This window comes from Hemitrygon akajei, chromosome 5, assembly GCF_048418815.1.
Source record: "Hemitrygon akajei chromosome 5, sHemAka1.3, whole genome shotgun sequence".
Classification (NCBI taxonomy): domain Eukaryota; kingdom Metazoa; phylum Chordata; class Chondrichthyes; order Myliobatiformes; family Dasyatidae; genus Hemitrygon; species Hemitrygon akajei.
In genome coordinates this window covers 160,466,282-160,484,471 of record NC_133128.1, presented here as the reverse complement: position 1 = coordinate 160,484,471, position 18,190 = coordinate 160,466,282, and the positions used below count along the sequence as shown (strand labels likewise).

The following is an 18,190-nucleotide window of genomic DNA, read 5'->3' as shown; positions in this document are numbered from 1 at the left end:
ATGGTCAGCGGCATAGATCAAATGGATAGCCAGAGATCTTTCCTAGGGCAGAAATGACTATCATGAAGGGGCATACTTTTGAGGTGACTGGAGGAAAATATAAGAGGGATATCAGAGGTGAGTTTATTAAACAGAAAGTGGTGGGTGTGTAGAACTCCTGCCAGAGACAGAGAGATTAGAGACACTTTAGAGACTGTTTGTTGGGTGATAGAAAAATGGAGGGCTATGTGTGAGGGAGGGGTTAGTGTAGGTTAAAAGGTCGGCATAATGTCTGGTGCCTGCATTGTGCTGTATTGTTCTATGTTCTTGACTTTTATGCATGTTTTCTAAATGGCTTGGAGTATTTCCTATTGAATGTACTGTGGCGACCCACTTCCCAGCTCACTCGAACCGGCTCACAAATCGGCGCGCGCCGGCATTGAGGCCAGTCCCAAAAAGGGCGCCGTCTGCTTCACCAGCGAGGGGAAAAGCCCACGCGTGGGACGGGACTGTGAATACGCGCCCCCTACAGCATTCCCGCCCGGGGAGGGCGGGATCAGGAAGGCTTTAAAGCGAGGCCGCTAAGTTCGAATAAATCTCTTTTGCAACTGCAGTTCATTGACTACGTGTCGTTTTTTCAGCACTGCGTGTAGCACACCGCTACGATTGGGTCATGTCGAGGTCACCAATTGTAGCGGTGTGCTACACGCAGTGCTGAAATAACGACACGTAGTCCATGAACTGCAGTTGCAAAAGAGATTTATTCGAACTTCGCGGCCTCACTTTAAAGCCTTCCTGATCCCGCCCTCCCCGGGTGGGAATGCTGTAGGGGGCGCGTATTCACAGTCCCGTCCCGCGCGTGGGCTTTTCCCCTCGCTGGTGAAGCAGACGGCGCCCTTTTTGGGACTGGCCTCAATGCCGGCGCGCGCCGATTTGTGAGCCGGTTCGAGTGCGCTGGGAAGTGGGTCGCCACAGTACCTCTAATTGTAATGACATGTTTTGAGTCTTGAAGTGTTTTTAAAAATGATCAGATTTCTGAAATGTCCAATATATGTAGTATCATTTCATGCAATGTCCATCATTGCAGAAACTGGTTAGGCTATTTTTGTATTCAGACCGTTTACTTTACAGTGAAGATTTTCGTGAACCTACACAGAAGCTCCAGTAGTAATTTTCTATATATCCAGGGCCTCCACATGTTTCAGAGCACCACTATTCCTTATTTACCTGAAGGCTTTTAGCAGTTTATCATCTGAATGTAGATGTGATCCAAGATCCAATACCAGGTCACTTCTGTCCTTTTGGATAAAGGATCAATCATGTCATATATAGTACCATGCAAAAGTCTTAAACACGTGCAAAATAATTCTGTAAAGTGAAGATGCTTTCCAAAATAATGAAGTGAACAGCTTGTAAATATCAAAAAATATTACTATAAATAGCAGTAACCAGTTAAAAAAAACTAAATCAAACCAATATTTTCTATGTCCACTCTTTCACTTTAAAACTGCATCAATTCTCTTAGGTACAAGCAGGCAGTTTTATAAGAAAATCGACTGGTAGGTTGTTCCTAGAATCTTGTAGAACTTGCCACTGTTCTTCTGTCTCGCTAGCTTCTGTCTCTCCAGATAACCCCAGGCAGCCTCATGTTGTTCAGATCAGGGCTCCATAGAGGCCATTGCATCTGAAACCATATGAAAAATCTAGGGGACCTAAGACTTTAGTACAGTACTATGCATTGACCATGAGCTGCACATTGGTTAAAGAGTGAACGCACTATCAGAAAATGTTAGACCATCTGCAATTACACCTTAACATTATTTTAAATATTTTTATCAATTCAGAAAATGATTTTCTTGCTTGAGACCAGTAATACTTCAGAGGATGAATTTTCCAAAAAGTGATTTTGCCTGTATAACTTTACAGAAAGAACTTTTAAAACACTGTATTGGGAAAATGAAATAATATAACACAGTTTTATAAGATTTGAGTTGATAAACTGAATTTTCTACAAATCCAAATCTACACTGGATGAGTACAATAATTCCTGCAATAAATCATCCTATTTTGCTGTTATCTTCTAATACCAGGTGTTTTATGTTTTCATATAACAATGATGCTCATATAACAATATTGCTCACATATTATATTGGTGTATTTTGTAATTTTTATGACACTTCTTATTAGTAAAATGTATTTTTCTACATTATAGAATGGAGTAAATGGCGGGTATCCAGTAAGTACAAACCTTTAAATTTAAAATAAAACAAACAGCTTTTGATGTTTGTCCGATCTTAATTTTTAATAGTGAAGTTATCATGAATTGTCATATACCTTTTTAATTTCTTTGTCTAATAGCAAACATAAAAGGGTTATATTGTATGCATAGCTGTTATACATCCTACTCATTTATAGTTGATACTACCCCTCCCCCTGATAAAACTGAACCATCAAACAATATTGCCATTTGGACTTTATGACAGGATGGTGGTTGTAAACATGAACATCTTCAGAACAATTAAATTATATGCAAAATCTCAGATAATCTCATCAAGAAAGGAATTAGTTAATTTTTTTAATAAAAGGTGGTTTACAATTTAATAGCAATTTTGATAATAAAATGTAATTTGTAAAGCTAACTGATTTCCAGTGTTGAGGCTTTGTAAGGGATCAATGCAAAGCTTTCAAAATGATTCAATTTACATAACTACATTCTAATTGTGTCCATATAAAGATTGCATACTCTTTCAAGGAAATTGTTTGCTTTGGGGTTGCCAAGTCTGTTGCTATAGAACATTAGGTCCAACTAAGAGCCTGAACTTTTCTGTCCTGCTTCACATTGGTAAGATGACAGTGTACTTGAATGCAACCACGGTCCAATTAAAGGTGTAATTGTTCATCCTTTATGTCTTTTATACAATTGTAAGATACTGCTTGATTCTAAGGACATTACATACTACAGGACTATCACATTAGCGAGTTGCTCGATGGTGATGGAGCTGGACGTATTGCGTACCGTTGTTGTGTCATTGCCTGGACTTGTTACATAGTATTGTTTTGCCAAGGTGGTTTGCAGTGCAAGTGATTGTCTTGGGTGTTTGTATCGTGATTGCAAGACCTTGTTAGACATTGGTAATGTACAATAGTATACTGCATGTCCAGTGCACTGCTTCATTGTGAAGACCCACGGCAAGGGAACTCCCTTGCCTCAGTTGTGGTGAAGACTTAACCCTCATGCTGCGGGATTGCCTCTTCAGCCATCCAGGGGGAGGAGATGCTGGAGGCAGTGTTGGAGGGAGCAGATATGTCTGTGGATTGGGGCAGGACCCTCGTCAGTGCTGCTCTCCAGCGTTCACTTGAAGGAAGGGCAAGCTGGACCAGGACAACTTGCCATCAATCTACATGCCATGCCACTCAGGGACTTGGGCTATATATTTTTTTTCTTCATGACCTTTTTTTTCTGATATTGTAATCATATATGCTTTATGTGCCATGTGCAATGTACCATATGCTGTTGGTAATACATTTTGCACCTTGGCCCTGCAGGAATGTTGGTTTGTTTAACTATATTCATGTATGGTTGAATAATAATTATACTTGAACTTGAGTAGCGGAATTTCACCATGTGTAGTCTCTAACATGGGACAGCTATCACACGCCACACTGACTTATGGAGCAGAATCTTGTTGTCTTGGCATATGTGTACATCACTTGTCATAAACATACACTCCAAACTTGCCACATCTGACACCTGAAAGGGCAAAGGTACCTGGCGCATAGTGTGCTACATCCGCAAATTCCTCCACAAGTTGCACACCATCATGACTGGGCAACATGTTACTTCCCTTTTTATCACTGTTTCTAAATATTGGCACTCCTTATCCCATAACAGGGTGTAAGCGCTTTTGTAGCACGGATTGCAAAGAGGGGAGCCATAGTACAGTGGGCTGGGCAATTAATATTGGCTTTGCCAACAACGTCCACATCCCACGAATAAATAAAAATATCTCTTCAAGCTTGGAAATACAAAATTAATATCTGAATGCCATGGATGTCTTTTAAAAAATATTTGATTGTAAATACTCATTTTACTTACAAGGGTCCACCTGGTCCACCTGGTCCACCTGGAAGAGATGGGCACCCTGGCCCTCCCGGACCTCCTGGCCCTCCCGGACTTCCAGTAGTGAATGGTGGAGGAGTAAGTTGACCATTTCCCTACCGCCAGGTTGAAGTTTTTATTGTGCTGCCTGAAATAAAGTTTATTGCTTACACGATCAGAGGTAACAATTTTAAAGGCCATTTTATGTATGTCCTGATTATTGTTATGCAGATACTGAACACTCAATCCAAATCAACATCATATTCCAATGAAAAAAATGGAATGAAAGGCATATATAACGTGATATGCTGAGTTATAAGCTGCATTTGGTAGTTTAATTCAATGGGCTGCATTGAGCAGACCAGTAGACTGATAGTCAATAGACAATAGACAATAGATGCAGGAGTAGGCCATTCGGCCCTTCTAGCCAGCACAGCCATTCACTGTGATCATGGCTGATCATACACAATCAGTACCCTGACAGCTGTCAGGACAGCTTCTGTCTCCTGACAGCTTCCAAGAGGGTGAACCTGTTAAAGCGATAAGCTGGCGATTAACCATTCATAAATCTGTATGTCCTGGACTTCTGTCTGAATGATGGAAATTCAGGATGATCTGGTATTGAGATGTCAACACATCTGACCCCATGAGCACCTCAATCTCTCTGAGGATGAGCAGCAAATGCACTTCATTATCTTTAAGGCTTGTGCATCACATGTCAGGTGTAGCAGATCAATTGTTCACTTCTCCATATGTAGACAAAATGCCCAGTGCTGGTAAATTTTACTATTTCAGTCGCTCTCAAAAGTATGTTCATGATGGGAGTAACACTTGTTATACACTACTGATTAGACTCTTCAATAGATCTACTGGGTGGGCTGCGGAGCCTAAATGCAATGTCTGCTTTCCTCCTGCTTTTCTCACCTGCTACATACTCCCTTCCAATGATTTCCCAATTCCATCAGCACTCCCTCAACTTCTGTTTTTTTTCTCATTTGCACCCTTTCTTTTCCCTCTTTCCTCTTCATCTTCTTCCTCCTGTTTGGTGATCTCTCCTCCCCATCCTCCTGTCTCCCTCTGTCCACACTTCCACCCCCTCTCACCTTTTTCCTTCTCTTATTTATTTATTGAGATTTAGCATGGAGTAGGCCCTTCCGGCCCTTCAAGCTGTGCCGCCAAGAAATCCCCCAATTCAATCCTAGACCAATCACAGGACAACTTACAATGACCAATTACCCTACCAACTGGTACGTCTTCGGACTGTGGGAGGAAACAGGAGGAAACTCATGCAGTCATGGGGAGAATGTACAAACTCCTTACTGGCAGCAGTGGGAATTGAACCCGGGTTGCTGGTACTGTAAAACATAGTGCTAACCACTACAGTACCGTGCTACCTGTTCTATTCCCCTCCTCCTTACCCAACCCCTCCATGCCTGATTTTCCCCTTCACCTTACAGTCTCCCCGTTTCCTTTTCATGCCTACAGCGGGTGAATTGCTGGCACCTGCACAACAATTTTTCTTAAACTTTAAAAGGTAATGACATTTCTTCATCAAATCAGTGACAATAACTGTACAATTTAGAATTATCTGTGCAGGGCGCTCCTGAAATTCTTTGCTACTAAATGAAGTAAAATGATCTTGTATATATTGTTGTGTTTATCCTGCACCAGAAGGTTAGGTGCTATAGTTCCATATTCTGACAGTACTTGTTAATCTGATCCTTTCAATTGACCTGTTTTGTTTTGATGCCATAATATTCAACACCAATGATATCTGTAAAATCGGAATAACCTCTGTTGGATGATACCTTGGTAATATACCTCAGCAATTTTTTGTTTGCCTGCTCAGTTCCTCTTATCTTTTGACAATTAGAAGATAGATAGATAGATAGATAGATAGATAGATAGATAGATACTTTATTCATCCCCATGGGGAAATTCAACATTTTTTCCAATGTCCCATACACTTGTTGTAGCAAAAACTCATTACATACAATACTTAACTCAGTAATAATATGATATGCATCTAAATCACTAACTCAAAAAGCATTAATAATAGCTTTAAAAAAAAGTTCTTAAGTCCTGGCAGTTGAATTGTAAAGCCTAATGGCATTGGGGAGTATTGACCTCTTCATCCTGTCTGAGGAGCATTGCATCGACAGTAACCTGTCGCTGAAACTGCTTCTCTGTCTCTGGATGGTGCTATGTAGAGGATGTTCAGGGTTTTCCATAATTGACCGTAGCCTACTCAGCGTCCTTCGCTCAGCTACCGATGTTAAACTCTCCAGTACTTTGCCCACGACAGAGCCCGCCTTCCTTATCAGCTTATTAAGACGTGAGGCGTCCTTCTTCTTAATGCTTCCTCCCCAACACGCCACCACAAAGAAGAGGGTGCTCTCAACAACTGACCTATAGAACATCTTCAGCATCTCACTGCAGACATTGAATGACGCCAACCTTCTAAGGAAGTACAGTCGACTCTGTGCCTTCCTGCACAAGGCATCTGTGTTGGCAGTCCAGTCTAGCTTCTCGTCCAACTGTACTCCCAGATACTTGTAGGTCTTAACCTGCTCCACACATTCTCCATTAATGATCACTGGCTCCATATGAGGCCTAGATCTCCTAAAGTCCACCACCATTTCCTTGGTCTTGGTGACATTGAGACGCAGGTAGTTTGAGTTGCACCATATCACAAAGTCCTGTATCAGTTTCCTATACTCCTCCTCCTGTCCATTCCTGACACACCCCACTATGGCCGTGTCATCAGCGAACTTCTGCACATGGCAGGACTCCGAGTTATATTGGAAGTCAGATGTGTACAGGGTGAACAGGACCGGAGAGAGTACGGTTCCCTGTGGCGCTCCTGTGCTGCTGACCACTGTGTCAGACCTACAGTCTCCCAACCGCACATACTGAGGTCTATCTGTCAAGTAGTCCACTATCCAATCCACCATGTGAGAGTCTACTCCCATCTCCGTTAGTTTGTGCTTTAAGATCTTAAAGAAGGTATCAGTCAATAATATGGTTATATTTTTATTATTTCAATGAGATATAAATAAGTTCTAATAAATTTCAGATTTTTCAAAGTTTTATGATGCCATAATTCTAAACACATAGTAATGCTTTACCATATGTATAATTGCATTGAGGCCAATCCACACCACAATTTTCATTGACAATCTAAAATGGTCAAAATGCTTTACATTGAAACTGATAGATAGCCATTGTCTTTTCTGAGGAAAATGTAGTTTGTAAGATTATTGTCATGGTGTTATTCCTCCAGGGAGTAAGACAAATTTACTTACTTATGCCCATCACCCTTACTGGGCATAGGTCACTAATAGCAGCTTGCCAGAGTCCTCTGCCCTGGGCCAGTCTTTCAAGTCATCCCCGGGTGTTGCCCTTCTTTATCTTCTGGGCAAAAATCTGCTTCTAGGAATGAGATCTTCGGAGCTTCTGTTGGCATTTCTGTAGCTCTGGGGCGTTACAGGATGGGGATGCTAGCCCCATGCCCAACCCCCTTTCGCAGCTGGGCTTGGGAACATACTTGGCAGATTTTAAGACAATTTTGATTGAACAAAATAGTTATTTAAGTTAATTTGATTGTTTTAATGTTCTCAAGTTTATAAGTTTTGGCCTATGAAGAGCATTCAGATGTATTCTTTATTGCAGGCTGTATATCAAGGTAAATATGGATATGGATATGGATATGGTGGCAAGAAAAGCGGCTACGGATCAATAGTAGAACCTAGAACAGTCCAAGTGAGTTGATTCTTGTCATTCTACTTCTGTTTAAATCACTGGATTCTGCATGCATCAAAATAAGTCACAGATATTCTGCTTTAATTTCAGTATAACAACTTATAATTCTTTATAATTTAGGGTCCTCCAGGACTTAGAGGTCCAGTTGGCCCCCCTGGACCATCTGTAAGTAGCTGCTTATACTGTATTTAGTATTTGTATTTACTTTACTGTATTTTGATGCTTTTCACACTAAGGTTGACAATACTGTACTTCAAACCAAATGTATCACTGAAGAAAGCAAGTAATTCTAGAAACAGTTGTCAATGACTTAAAAGCCGGTTTCTTAACACTTCCACAACCTGGACTGTTCACTGTGTAGCAATCAGTCATGTGATATAAATTGATAGATTAAAGAGATTCAGAACCTGACAATTCCTAGCCTCCTATAATGCAATTTATGTTTGTAATAAAGGCCTTTTATGCATTTGAAAATAATGGTTTCAATAAGATAAGGTTACAAACTAACTATATGGAAGGAAATACCATTCGTTCAGGGTTTTACTATTTGAGAATTAAAGGTGCTGGGCATGAATAGAAAGTATTTTGTCCCTATTACTAATAAACCCAATGTAACTCTATGTATATGTATGTGTTTTGTATGTTCTTCTCTAAATGTAAAATATTTAAAGTGCATAAGGAATTTATCTATGGTTCAGAATCCCACAGTATGAACCAAGATCCATGGCTAGTGATGTATTTTAGAATATCACTACTGGTTGAATTGAGATATAACAGAAATACAGCAAAGTAGGAATTGATTTAGACCTTTGTACCCGGGAAAGCCAACCTTAATTTCATAATTCTATGGCAACTTAGCTACTTGCACAAGAAGTTTTGAAATGTGGTGAAGCTTTTGTACTCTATTACTCTGTTGGACAATCCATTCCAGACTTGCAATATTCTTGGGTGAAAATTTATTACCTTAACTCTTTTAAATTCACCAATTACTAACAGGATCCGATGGCTTCAAATATTTGATTTGTACTAAGGAAAATACAGCCTTCCTATTCACTCTATCTGGTCCTCAGAAATTTATACCCCTTGATTAGATATCCCCTCAGTCTCCATTGCTCAAAAGAAAACAATTCCAGCCTAACCAACCTTTCCATACACTGACAATTCTTTACCTGTGGCAAGATCTTCATAAAATCGTTTTTACCTTCTCCAATCCTATGATGTCCTTGCTGTGGCAACTCTAAATGCATGAAGTGCTCCAGTTGAGGTATAAGGTATACAGTTCTTACAATGGCTGCCCTGTTGTATTCCAAGCCTCAGCCAATAATAGCAAGTATCCCACATTCCCTTTCAATGCCTTGATTTACATTTCTACTCTGTTGACGAATCTGTGAGCATCCATTCCAAATGTAAAGCATGACAGGCAAATTACATATTGTAAAATTTTTAAAACTGTTATGAGAGAATGGAATAGATAGTACTTTCAGGATTCTCAAACACAACTGGCTCACCAAAACTGATTTTCTAATGGTGCAATGATATTAGAACATAGAAGAATACAGCACAGCAAAAGGCCATTTGGTCCACAATTTTGTGCCATCCAGGTAAAAAGAAAGTCAAGAGCACCCAAAAACTAATCCCTCCGACCTACACTATGTCCATATCCCTCCATTTCTCTTACACCCATGTGCCTATCCAAACATTTCTTGAAAGTCTCCAATGAATTTGCCTCTTAACACCATACAAGGCAGCACATTCCAGGCATCCACAATTCTCTGAGTAAAAAACTTACTCCTACATCCCATTTAAACCTACTCCCTCTCACCTTCAATGCATACCCTCTGGTATTAAGGATTTTAGCCCTGGGAACCAGATACTCTCCATCCACTCTATCTAGGCCTCTCATAATCTTGTAAACCCTTATCAGATCTCCCCTCAGCCTCCAGCACTCCAGAGAAAACAACCCAAGTTTACTCAGTGTGTTTTGATAGTATGTGCCCTCTAAACCCTTCAGCATCCTGGTAAACCTCTTCTGCACTCTCTCTAAAGCCTCAGCATCCTTCCTATACTGAGGCAGCCAGAAATGTATGCAATACTCCAGATGTGGCCCAACCAGAGTTTTATAAAGTTTCAACATAACCTGCTGACTTTTGCACTCAGTGCCTTGACTAATAAAATCATACGTTCCATAAGCCTTCTTGACCACCTTGTCGACCTGTGTAGCCACTTTCAAGGATCTATGAACTTGGACCCCAAGATCTCTCTGCTCAGCAACACTGTTAATGATCTTGCCCTTAACAGTGTACTGTCTCCTTGCATTTGCTCTACCGAGGTGCAACATCTCACATTTATCTGGGTTAAACTCCATCTGTCATTTCTCTGCCCACATCTGCAACTGATCTATATCATGCTGTATTCTTTGTCAGTCTTCTACAGTCCACCAATCTTGGTATCATCAGCAGATTTACTAACCCACCCATCTACATTTTCGTCCAGGTGATTTATATGCAGAGGTCCCCACACAGATCCCTGCAGAACTGCATTAATTACAGACTTACAGCCCATACAAGTCTTTTCAGCCACTACTCTCTGTTTTCTATGCAGTTCTGAATCCATATAGCAATTTTGCCATGGATCCCATGCCTCAATCTTCTGGATTTGCCTCTCATGAGGATCATTGTCAAACACCTTACTAAAATTGATGTAGACTGCCCTATTCTCATCAATCTCTATCATCATATTGTCAATAAATTCAATCAAGTTGGTAAGGCATGGCCTGCCACTTACAAAGCCATGCTGGCCCTCCCTAATTATTCCATGGGTTTCCAAATGCTCATATATCCTACTCCTAAGAATTTGTTTCCAGTAATATCTTTACAATATTGTTCAAGTCCACATGAGAGAGCAGAAAGTTCTTCAATATAAGTCATCTTGAAGATAAAGCACTCTCATAGATGTAAATTTTATGTTATGTTCAAGTCTGTAAATTTATGCTGTGAGGTCACAACCTCCCAATCAGAAACAAGAGTGACATCTCTCAGCAAACTGTGCCTGGCATCTTGCCTCAGTACTTTTGTACTGGGATCTAATCTCCAGCTTGTCTCTCACTTCTATAGCCTATTTTTCAGGGATGAGATTCAGAGGTGAGTTGGTGAATGAGACAGAAGTCATCAGTGGTTCTCTAGAGTTTACTGGCTAAGATAATTTTATCCTAACAAAAGCTGGAAATCTTATTTACTGTGGTAATAAGATAAACCTCCCATACAGGGAAAATGTAATGCCCCATAAATCATACTACATATTACCATGTATGATCACATTGTTGAATAACTATTACGTTTTAATTATCCACAGGTTGCAGTGTATATTTGCACTTTATGATAAATGTCTGCATTGCAATTTTTGGATGAAACAGCTTTTTCTGACATTGTAAATTTTGAGGTTTTTACTTTCAAGCTCATCAAAATACGTCCTATTTTATGACTGTTTGCTTTTGAGGAATTCAAGATTCAATAAAAATTATAAGCTTTTAACTGAATTATAAAAAACAATTATATTCTGAAACATGAAATTTATTGTTTATATCACATTATGTACATTATGATTGCACTTAGGGTCCAGCAGGTTACCCAGGGGGAACAGGTGAGACCGGACCTCCTGGTCCTAGGGTGAGTATCATTAAGAAAATGGTATTCTGAAGAAGGAAAAGTCTATTACATTTCCTCTACAGTTGCTACCTAACTTGCTGAATTCCTCAAACAATTTGCTTACTTGTTTCATTTCTTCTTGCTTTTGCTTCTCTGTATTCCCGGCTTGTTTATGTACTCATGAAAATGATGACCCTTTAAAGTTTTTAGGTTAAATTTCTGATTTTCAAATGAAACCCACATCAGCAAGATTTAAACATTCCTGTCATCAGCCTTGATATATGATAGACCAACGTCTGTGTGTGAGCAAATATCTAACATAATGATTTACCTTTAACTGATTTACAAGAGCACAACAAAAGGGATACTGTTATACATGGGTTTAATATGAAGTTATTTTTAGGATTTAATGGTGAAAATTTATGGCAGACAAAATTGTACACTTTGATTAATGAAGAAGAAATTCTATACTTTATGTTACTTGACTCCAACTTTTTTGGAGTTTTTATGCTTATGGAATGGGCTGCAGAAGAGCTGACATTGAGGAGATTGAATCCTGACCCAAAGTGTTCACAAGTCCGAATGAAACTTAAGCCATGTACTATTTGTATCAATATGCATGTGAAACAGCAACATTTACTTGGAGTAGTAATAAAAGGAAAACAATATGCATTTGTAGAGCACTAAAGCACAAATATGCCTCAGTTAATAATTATTAAGTCATATTTCTGTTCTGGAAGAAAAGAGTGGTAAATTTATGTGGAATATATCTAGAATTCATCATTTTAAAAATTTGTTATGTTGTATAAGACAAAATCTATCTCAGGTTCTAAAAAGAAATGGGAAGAAAGCAGCACCGGCTCTACCATTTCCCCATTTTCCTTGGCAACAGGGCAAGATCACAACTACCAAAGAAGGGAGAAAGGGATAATTCATAAGCTTATCAGATTAATAAGGACAATTAGGATAAATAATTGAGAAAGGACAGTTTAAATGTTTTTAGAAAAACACAGCTAATACTGTTTATTAAGGAAGGATTGTGTCAGACTAAAGAGACAAGTGAAACACTCTGCTTTCCTTGGCTGCCTAAGACAACCTTCGGCCCCGCCAGACTCCTGAGACTGAGGCGCCCTCCCACCCCAAACCCCTGTGGCTGTGGATGCTGTGTAACTCGCTACCCTATAGCAAATTAGTGCCACAAAATACCAGATAGTACACCACATATAATTAAAAGATTATTTTTATGGTTCTTAATTTAACTAAACAGTTAGTAAAGAAAAGAACAAAAAAAAAGTGCCATTTTAATGAAACAGTCTAATGTGCACAGTTGGTTGGAGCTCACAGTGTTTCCATAGTCGCTGATCCTCAATTGATAATCACCCCTGGCTTTGTCGAATCACAGTCCCGCTCCAGGTCAAATCCTACGACAGCTTTTCTCCTGCATCTTCCCTCTTCATCTATTCTCAAATAAAAGCCTTAAGCCAAACCTTAGTGTCCCTCACCAGAGAAACCTCCCATTAAGTTAACCATCCTAATTGGATGGCACACATTTCTCCTCATCTCTTATCTTCAGCAATAACCCAAACAAGCTGAAAGTGGAGCAAGCTGAAAACAAGCTGTTCTTGTTTTCTTGTTGTCTTGAAACAAAATGTATCAGAGCTGCCAAAATGAAATACATACAGCATTACAGTAAAAATACGAACCAGGGCATTACACAAGGAAGACCTAAGATGATGATGCATTTAATGTAGTCTGCACAAAGTTGACCAACTTGTACACAATAGACTGTTCAAAATGATAAAAAATTCATGTGCACCAAGAGAAAGCAGCAAGTAAAACTGAGCTGAAGTCAATATGGTTGTCTCTGCAGGAATCAACATAAACAGGGTGACTTCTTTGGGAAGTGCCTTTAGGAAGTCCACAGGGGATGATGCTGAATTTACAATTGCCTGCCAAATCAATCTTCCACTCCACTCTACTCTGAGTTATTTACTCATGGCCCCCTGGCAGCATCTGTGGAGGGAAATGAATAGCTGACAAATCAGGTTGAGTCATTTAGATAGAATTCTGTGTAGGTCAGAATTTCTTTTTCCCAGTTTTGACAAAGACTCCCGGATCCAAGGTGTTAATTATTTCATTTACCACAGACCTGACATAGGGTCTTCAACCTAAATCATTAACCCTGTTTCTCTTTCCATAGATTTGTGTGTTTTATCTGACGTAGCGAAAGAAAAATTGTCTCAGTATAAAAGATCAAAATAAAATGGACACTGAGGAAATACTATTCACTGGAAATTTTTGTGCAGTAGATCTGAGGAAGACTTGATATTTGGTCCCTTGCTTCTTCTGCTAATAAGCTGGATTCTCAAACTTACAGTAATTGCTCTTCCTTCACCATTCCCCATTCCTGTTCCCCTTTCTCACCTTACCTCCTTACCTTTTTAGCACCCTTCCCTCCCCCCAGTTCTCCTCCTCCTCCTCCTTTCCTTTCTTCCATAGTCTTCTATCCTCTCCTATCAGTTATCATCTTCTCCAGCCCTTTATCCTTAAACCTCTTCTTCCCATCCCCTACTTTCTTGCTCTGACTTCTCTTTCTTTCCAGTCCTGTTGAAGGGTCTCGGCCTGAAACATCAGCTGTTTACTCTTTTACATTGATGCTGCCTGACCTGATAAGTTCCTGCAACATTTTGTGTGTGTTTCTTTGGATTTAAATGTAATTGTCATGAACATAATATTTGTCATGTATTCAAATATACTCATGTAGTTGATCATGAAAAAGTAAGTATTAGGCAATTTATTCAATTTCCATCTTTTTTATGTCCTTCAGTTATGGGTAGGATATTAAAAATATAACTGTTCCTCACTTCCTTTATTTGTAAGTAAACTAATTGATAATTTAATAGTTAAACATACTCTGAGGATCCTGATATAATTTAGAAAACACAATGGTTTATTGAGATTTTCCCTTTCAAGTCCCACTTATTCTAATTTTTTTTAAACCCTCCATGACAGATTTAGTTTTTAATTTGTTGTTCAATTTCTGAATTTCATCAAGACTTTCAGAAATTGTGAGGACCTTTTCTGAATTATTTTCAAAACTTTCAATTCGTTGTTTAAATTCAGACGTTGGCTATAATTGATTTTTATTATTTGAGAAGGTATTTTACTTTTTTTCTCCTTAATAAACATTGAATAAATTAGTATATTTCAAGATAACTATTGATTAACTTACATGAATGCGGGGTAATGAGATTGTTATTATGAACAGATATAATGTAATTGGTAGTTTTTAAAATCTTTTTTGACCTTTTATATATACTTTCTTGTGCTCTGTATTCTTCTATGTAGAACATATATGTCAAACTCAAGGCCCGCGGGCCAAATCCGGCCCGCGGTGGAATTATCTTTGGCCCGCGAGATAATATCTAATTACTATTAAAGCTGGCCCCAGTAATCGAAGCGCCTATGGCGTATGATATGGCTAATGCTGAGTTTATTCAGGTACCAAGTTTTCAGGGTTTTTAGTGTTTATTCGGCAGTCTTCTTCACAAGAAACAGAATTTGTAAAGTGAAACACTTTGTAGTTATAGCAGAGACTGAGACACATGAGAGCAGGCTGAAAAAACGGAGGCAACGAAAGCTGCATTCGCACACGTCCGACTGATCCGGCCCGCATGAAGCTGCATTTTGCTCAATCCGGCCCGTGACCTAAAATGAGTTTGACACCCCTGAATTGTAGAAACTAATAAAAATATTGGTAAAATATAACTGTAAATTAAATGAGTAATTTACACTGTTCTCACCTTCCAAGTTAATCTTGGAGACCTTCCAAGTTGAACATGGAAACTGTCATCTCCCTCTTTACTTGTACAGTACTGTAGTAATTTTATGTATTGCACTGTACTGTATCTGATATGGGACTCTATTGTGAACTGAGAGTGGGAAGGGGACGGGGAGAGGGGATCCATGTTTGAGAAAAGGGGAAGGGAGCAGGAAGCATCAAAGAGACATTCTATAATGGTCAATAAACCAATTGTTTCAAATCAAGTAACCTTTGTATGTATTTTGTGATACTTTCTATCCTTAATAGTATAAATTTACTAGATTGTAGATATTAGAATCAGATGTCATAGATGATGTGAAATTTGCTGTTTTGTTGAAGATATTAATTACCTTGTTTTTATTGTAGGGTCAGTCAGGTCCTCCAGGTCCATTTGGACCTCCTGGACCATCAGGCAAGGATGTAAGTATCTATACTGCTGCCATTTATCATTTTTGACCAGTAACAGCAATTTTCTTTTTTTGTAACGTGTTCAAAGTAACAAAACAGGGTGAAGTATTCAAATTAAAGTGTTTGCAACTCAATTAATCTATTTCAGTTAATTTTATGCTCATACTCTGATCAACATTTATCTAGTCTTGTATAAGAAAGAATAACTGATTGACTAAATTATTCAGAAGAAAATGTAAAGTTAAGTTTTATTTTACAGTGTAGTTTTCATGGTTTTGATTATTTTAAATTTTATCTAAGCTAATTTATTTTATGTGTATAATGGAACAAAATTTTGCCATCAGCAAGAGTTAGGAAATTTTATTCTTAAGGTAACTGGGAAAATACAAATATCTATATAATAATACTTAAGCTATAACTACTAACAGTGTCTTGGAGAATTATTTGGTTTAGTATCACAGGTATAATCAATATATCTGCATTGTTTATCTTCATTAAAGTGCACAGCAGTTACTTGTCCAAGTCAGTTTGGCAGCTGCTCCTAAACCTACTAATTCTACCACCAGCAAAAAGGCAAGGGACACAGGCAGTTAGAACACTATCACCTGCATATTCCCTTCCAACTAACATACCATCTGATTTATAAAAAAGTTACTGTCCTTTCCTAATCATTGGCAACTGCCTTTCTGATAGCATAATAGGTGGCCTTCACCAGAAGAACATCAGTACTTCAAGAAGGCAACTTCCCAGACCTAGGGCAATACATGCTGGCATTACCAATGAAGCCCAAGTGTCAATAACTAGATAGATAAGAAGGAGTGTTCAGGAATGTACCAAGCAACTGTTAGCAGACGGCACACAGTTTTCTTCAATCAACCACAGGTCATTGATGAGACTCGGATTTATTATACCTGATGTTTGATGTGAATAGGTTAATGCTTATCTGTAGAGATATGCTTGGTTTTCTTCTCTAGTGGTAGTAATACTCAGGTGTGGTGGAAGAATTTGACTCTTAGTCAGCCAGCTCCTTTCTCCTTCACATATCTAATGCTTTTTATTAAGTTGTCTTGTGACTACCAATCATATTAATTTAATAGCTTATGATTAGCTATTTCTTTGTTGAAGCAACCCCTTTCTAAATTGAAGTACATTTTAATTCTGCATTAACCCATCTTATTGAGTTACATTCCAAGGAATGCTCTAAACAAACCACTTTGAAAATATTTGTGTCACTCTTTTCCTCTGGCATATTAATTCCCTTTCTCCTGTCTAATCTTCACATTCCTTTTTCCCACTCCTTTGTTTTTTTATGCTTTCATCCAGGCTAGTTTTTCTTCTTCCCTTTGCTTAATTTACTTACTTACTACAGAGGCCTTACTTGTGATCCAAGCTTTCTCTTACCTTTTAATCCACATGATGTAAGAAACTCAGACCCTACATTTGTTCATCAAAATGGGGAAATTATCAAGGGTTCATAGAATCTTTGCCCATAACTTGGCTGCACGCTAATTATACCTAACATCTTACTAATGGATATTATACATCCATTCTATCAGCCAAGTTACATGTAATGTCATTATCTCAGCTAGTAGATATGACTGAAATTGAATGAAATTTTATCTTCGTCATGAGGACCTTCTTGATGTGCCTATACTTCATGGAAAATTTAAAATCGTTAAGGCACTAGAGTTAGATTGTGTTGTGTGGCGATGGGTGGCGGGAGAGTGCAAGGGTATAACTTATTGCATTTGAACCAAGTTCAGAGTAAAATTATTATCAAAGTACATATGTATCACCATATACAATGTTAAGATTCATTTTCTCATGGGATACTCAATAAATCCATAATAGACTAATAACCATAATAGAATCAGTGAAACATCACACACATTCTGGGTATTCAACCATATGTAAAAGACAACAAAGTCTGCAAATGCAAAAGGAAAGAAATAATAATGAACTCCCTGGTTTCCTTGGCTGCATAGGTCTAGGAGAGCCAAACTCGTGAGATTGAGACAACTCATCACACCCCAAACTCTGGCTTGTGTGGATGCTGTGTGATTCGTTACCCTGTTACAAATTATTGCCATGAAATAACAGACAGTACACTGCATACGATTGAAGGAATTATATTTATGAATCTTAACTAAAGGGTTAATAAAGAATATCAAAAAGAAAAGGGCCCATTCTAATTAAACAGTCAACTGTGAACAAGTTGGAGCTCATCCTGAACTTCTCTGTCACTCATGCAGTGGTTCCTCGGTCAGCGTGAAAGCCCAAACCACCTTCTGAATGTCACTGGCAATCCATCTTGAACAAACGGGTCTCCCACCGGATTGTTTGCTGCGAGCGGTTCTCCCCCGTGCCTTCTCTCTCCATCTCCCGCCGAACACAAGCCCAACACCAACCTTATCGTCCCTCACCAAGAAAACCTCCTGCTAATTGGATAGTACACATTCCACATCATCCCTTATC

General features: G+C 38.8%; 1 protein-coding gene across 2 annotated transcripts in view; it reads left to right on the top strand.

Annotated features, from left to right (window-relative positions):
- LOC140728383 (uncharacterized) overlaps positions 1 to 18,190 on the top strand; it is a 120,355-nt gene that overhangs the window by 42,067 nt on the left and 60,098 nt on the right. Inside the window, exons 3-8 of one of the 2 annotated variants that reach the window (XM_073047009.1) lie at positions 2,192 to 2,215; positions 4,079 to 4,177; positions 7,751 to 7,840; positions 7,961 to 8,005; positions 11,452 to 11,505; positions 15,674 to 15,727. In XM_073047009.1, coding sequence (XP_072903110.1) covers positions 2,192 to 2,215; positions 4,079 to 4,177; positions 7,751 to 7,840; positions 7,961 to 8,005; positions 11,452 to 11,505; positions 15,674 to 15,727 — 366 coding nt within the window. The remainder of the gene's footprint in view (positions 1 to 2,191; positions 2,216 to 4,078; positions 4,178 to 7,750; positions 7,841 to 7,960; positions 8,006 to 11,451; positions 11,506 to 15,673; positions 15,728 to 18,190) is intronic. The other variant, XM_073047010.1, reaches the window with a different exon arrangement.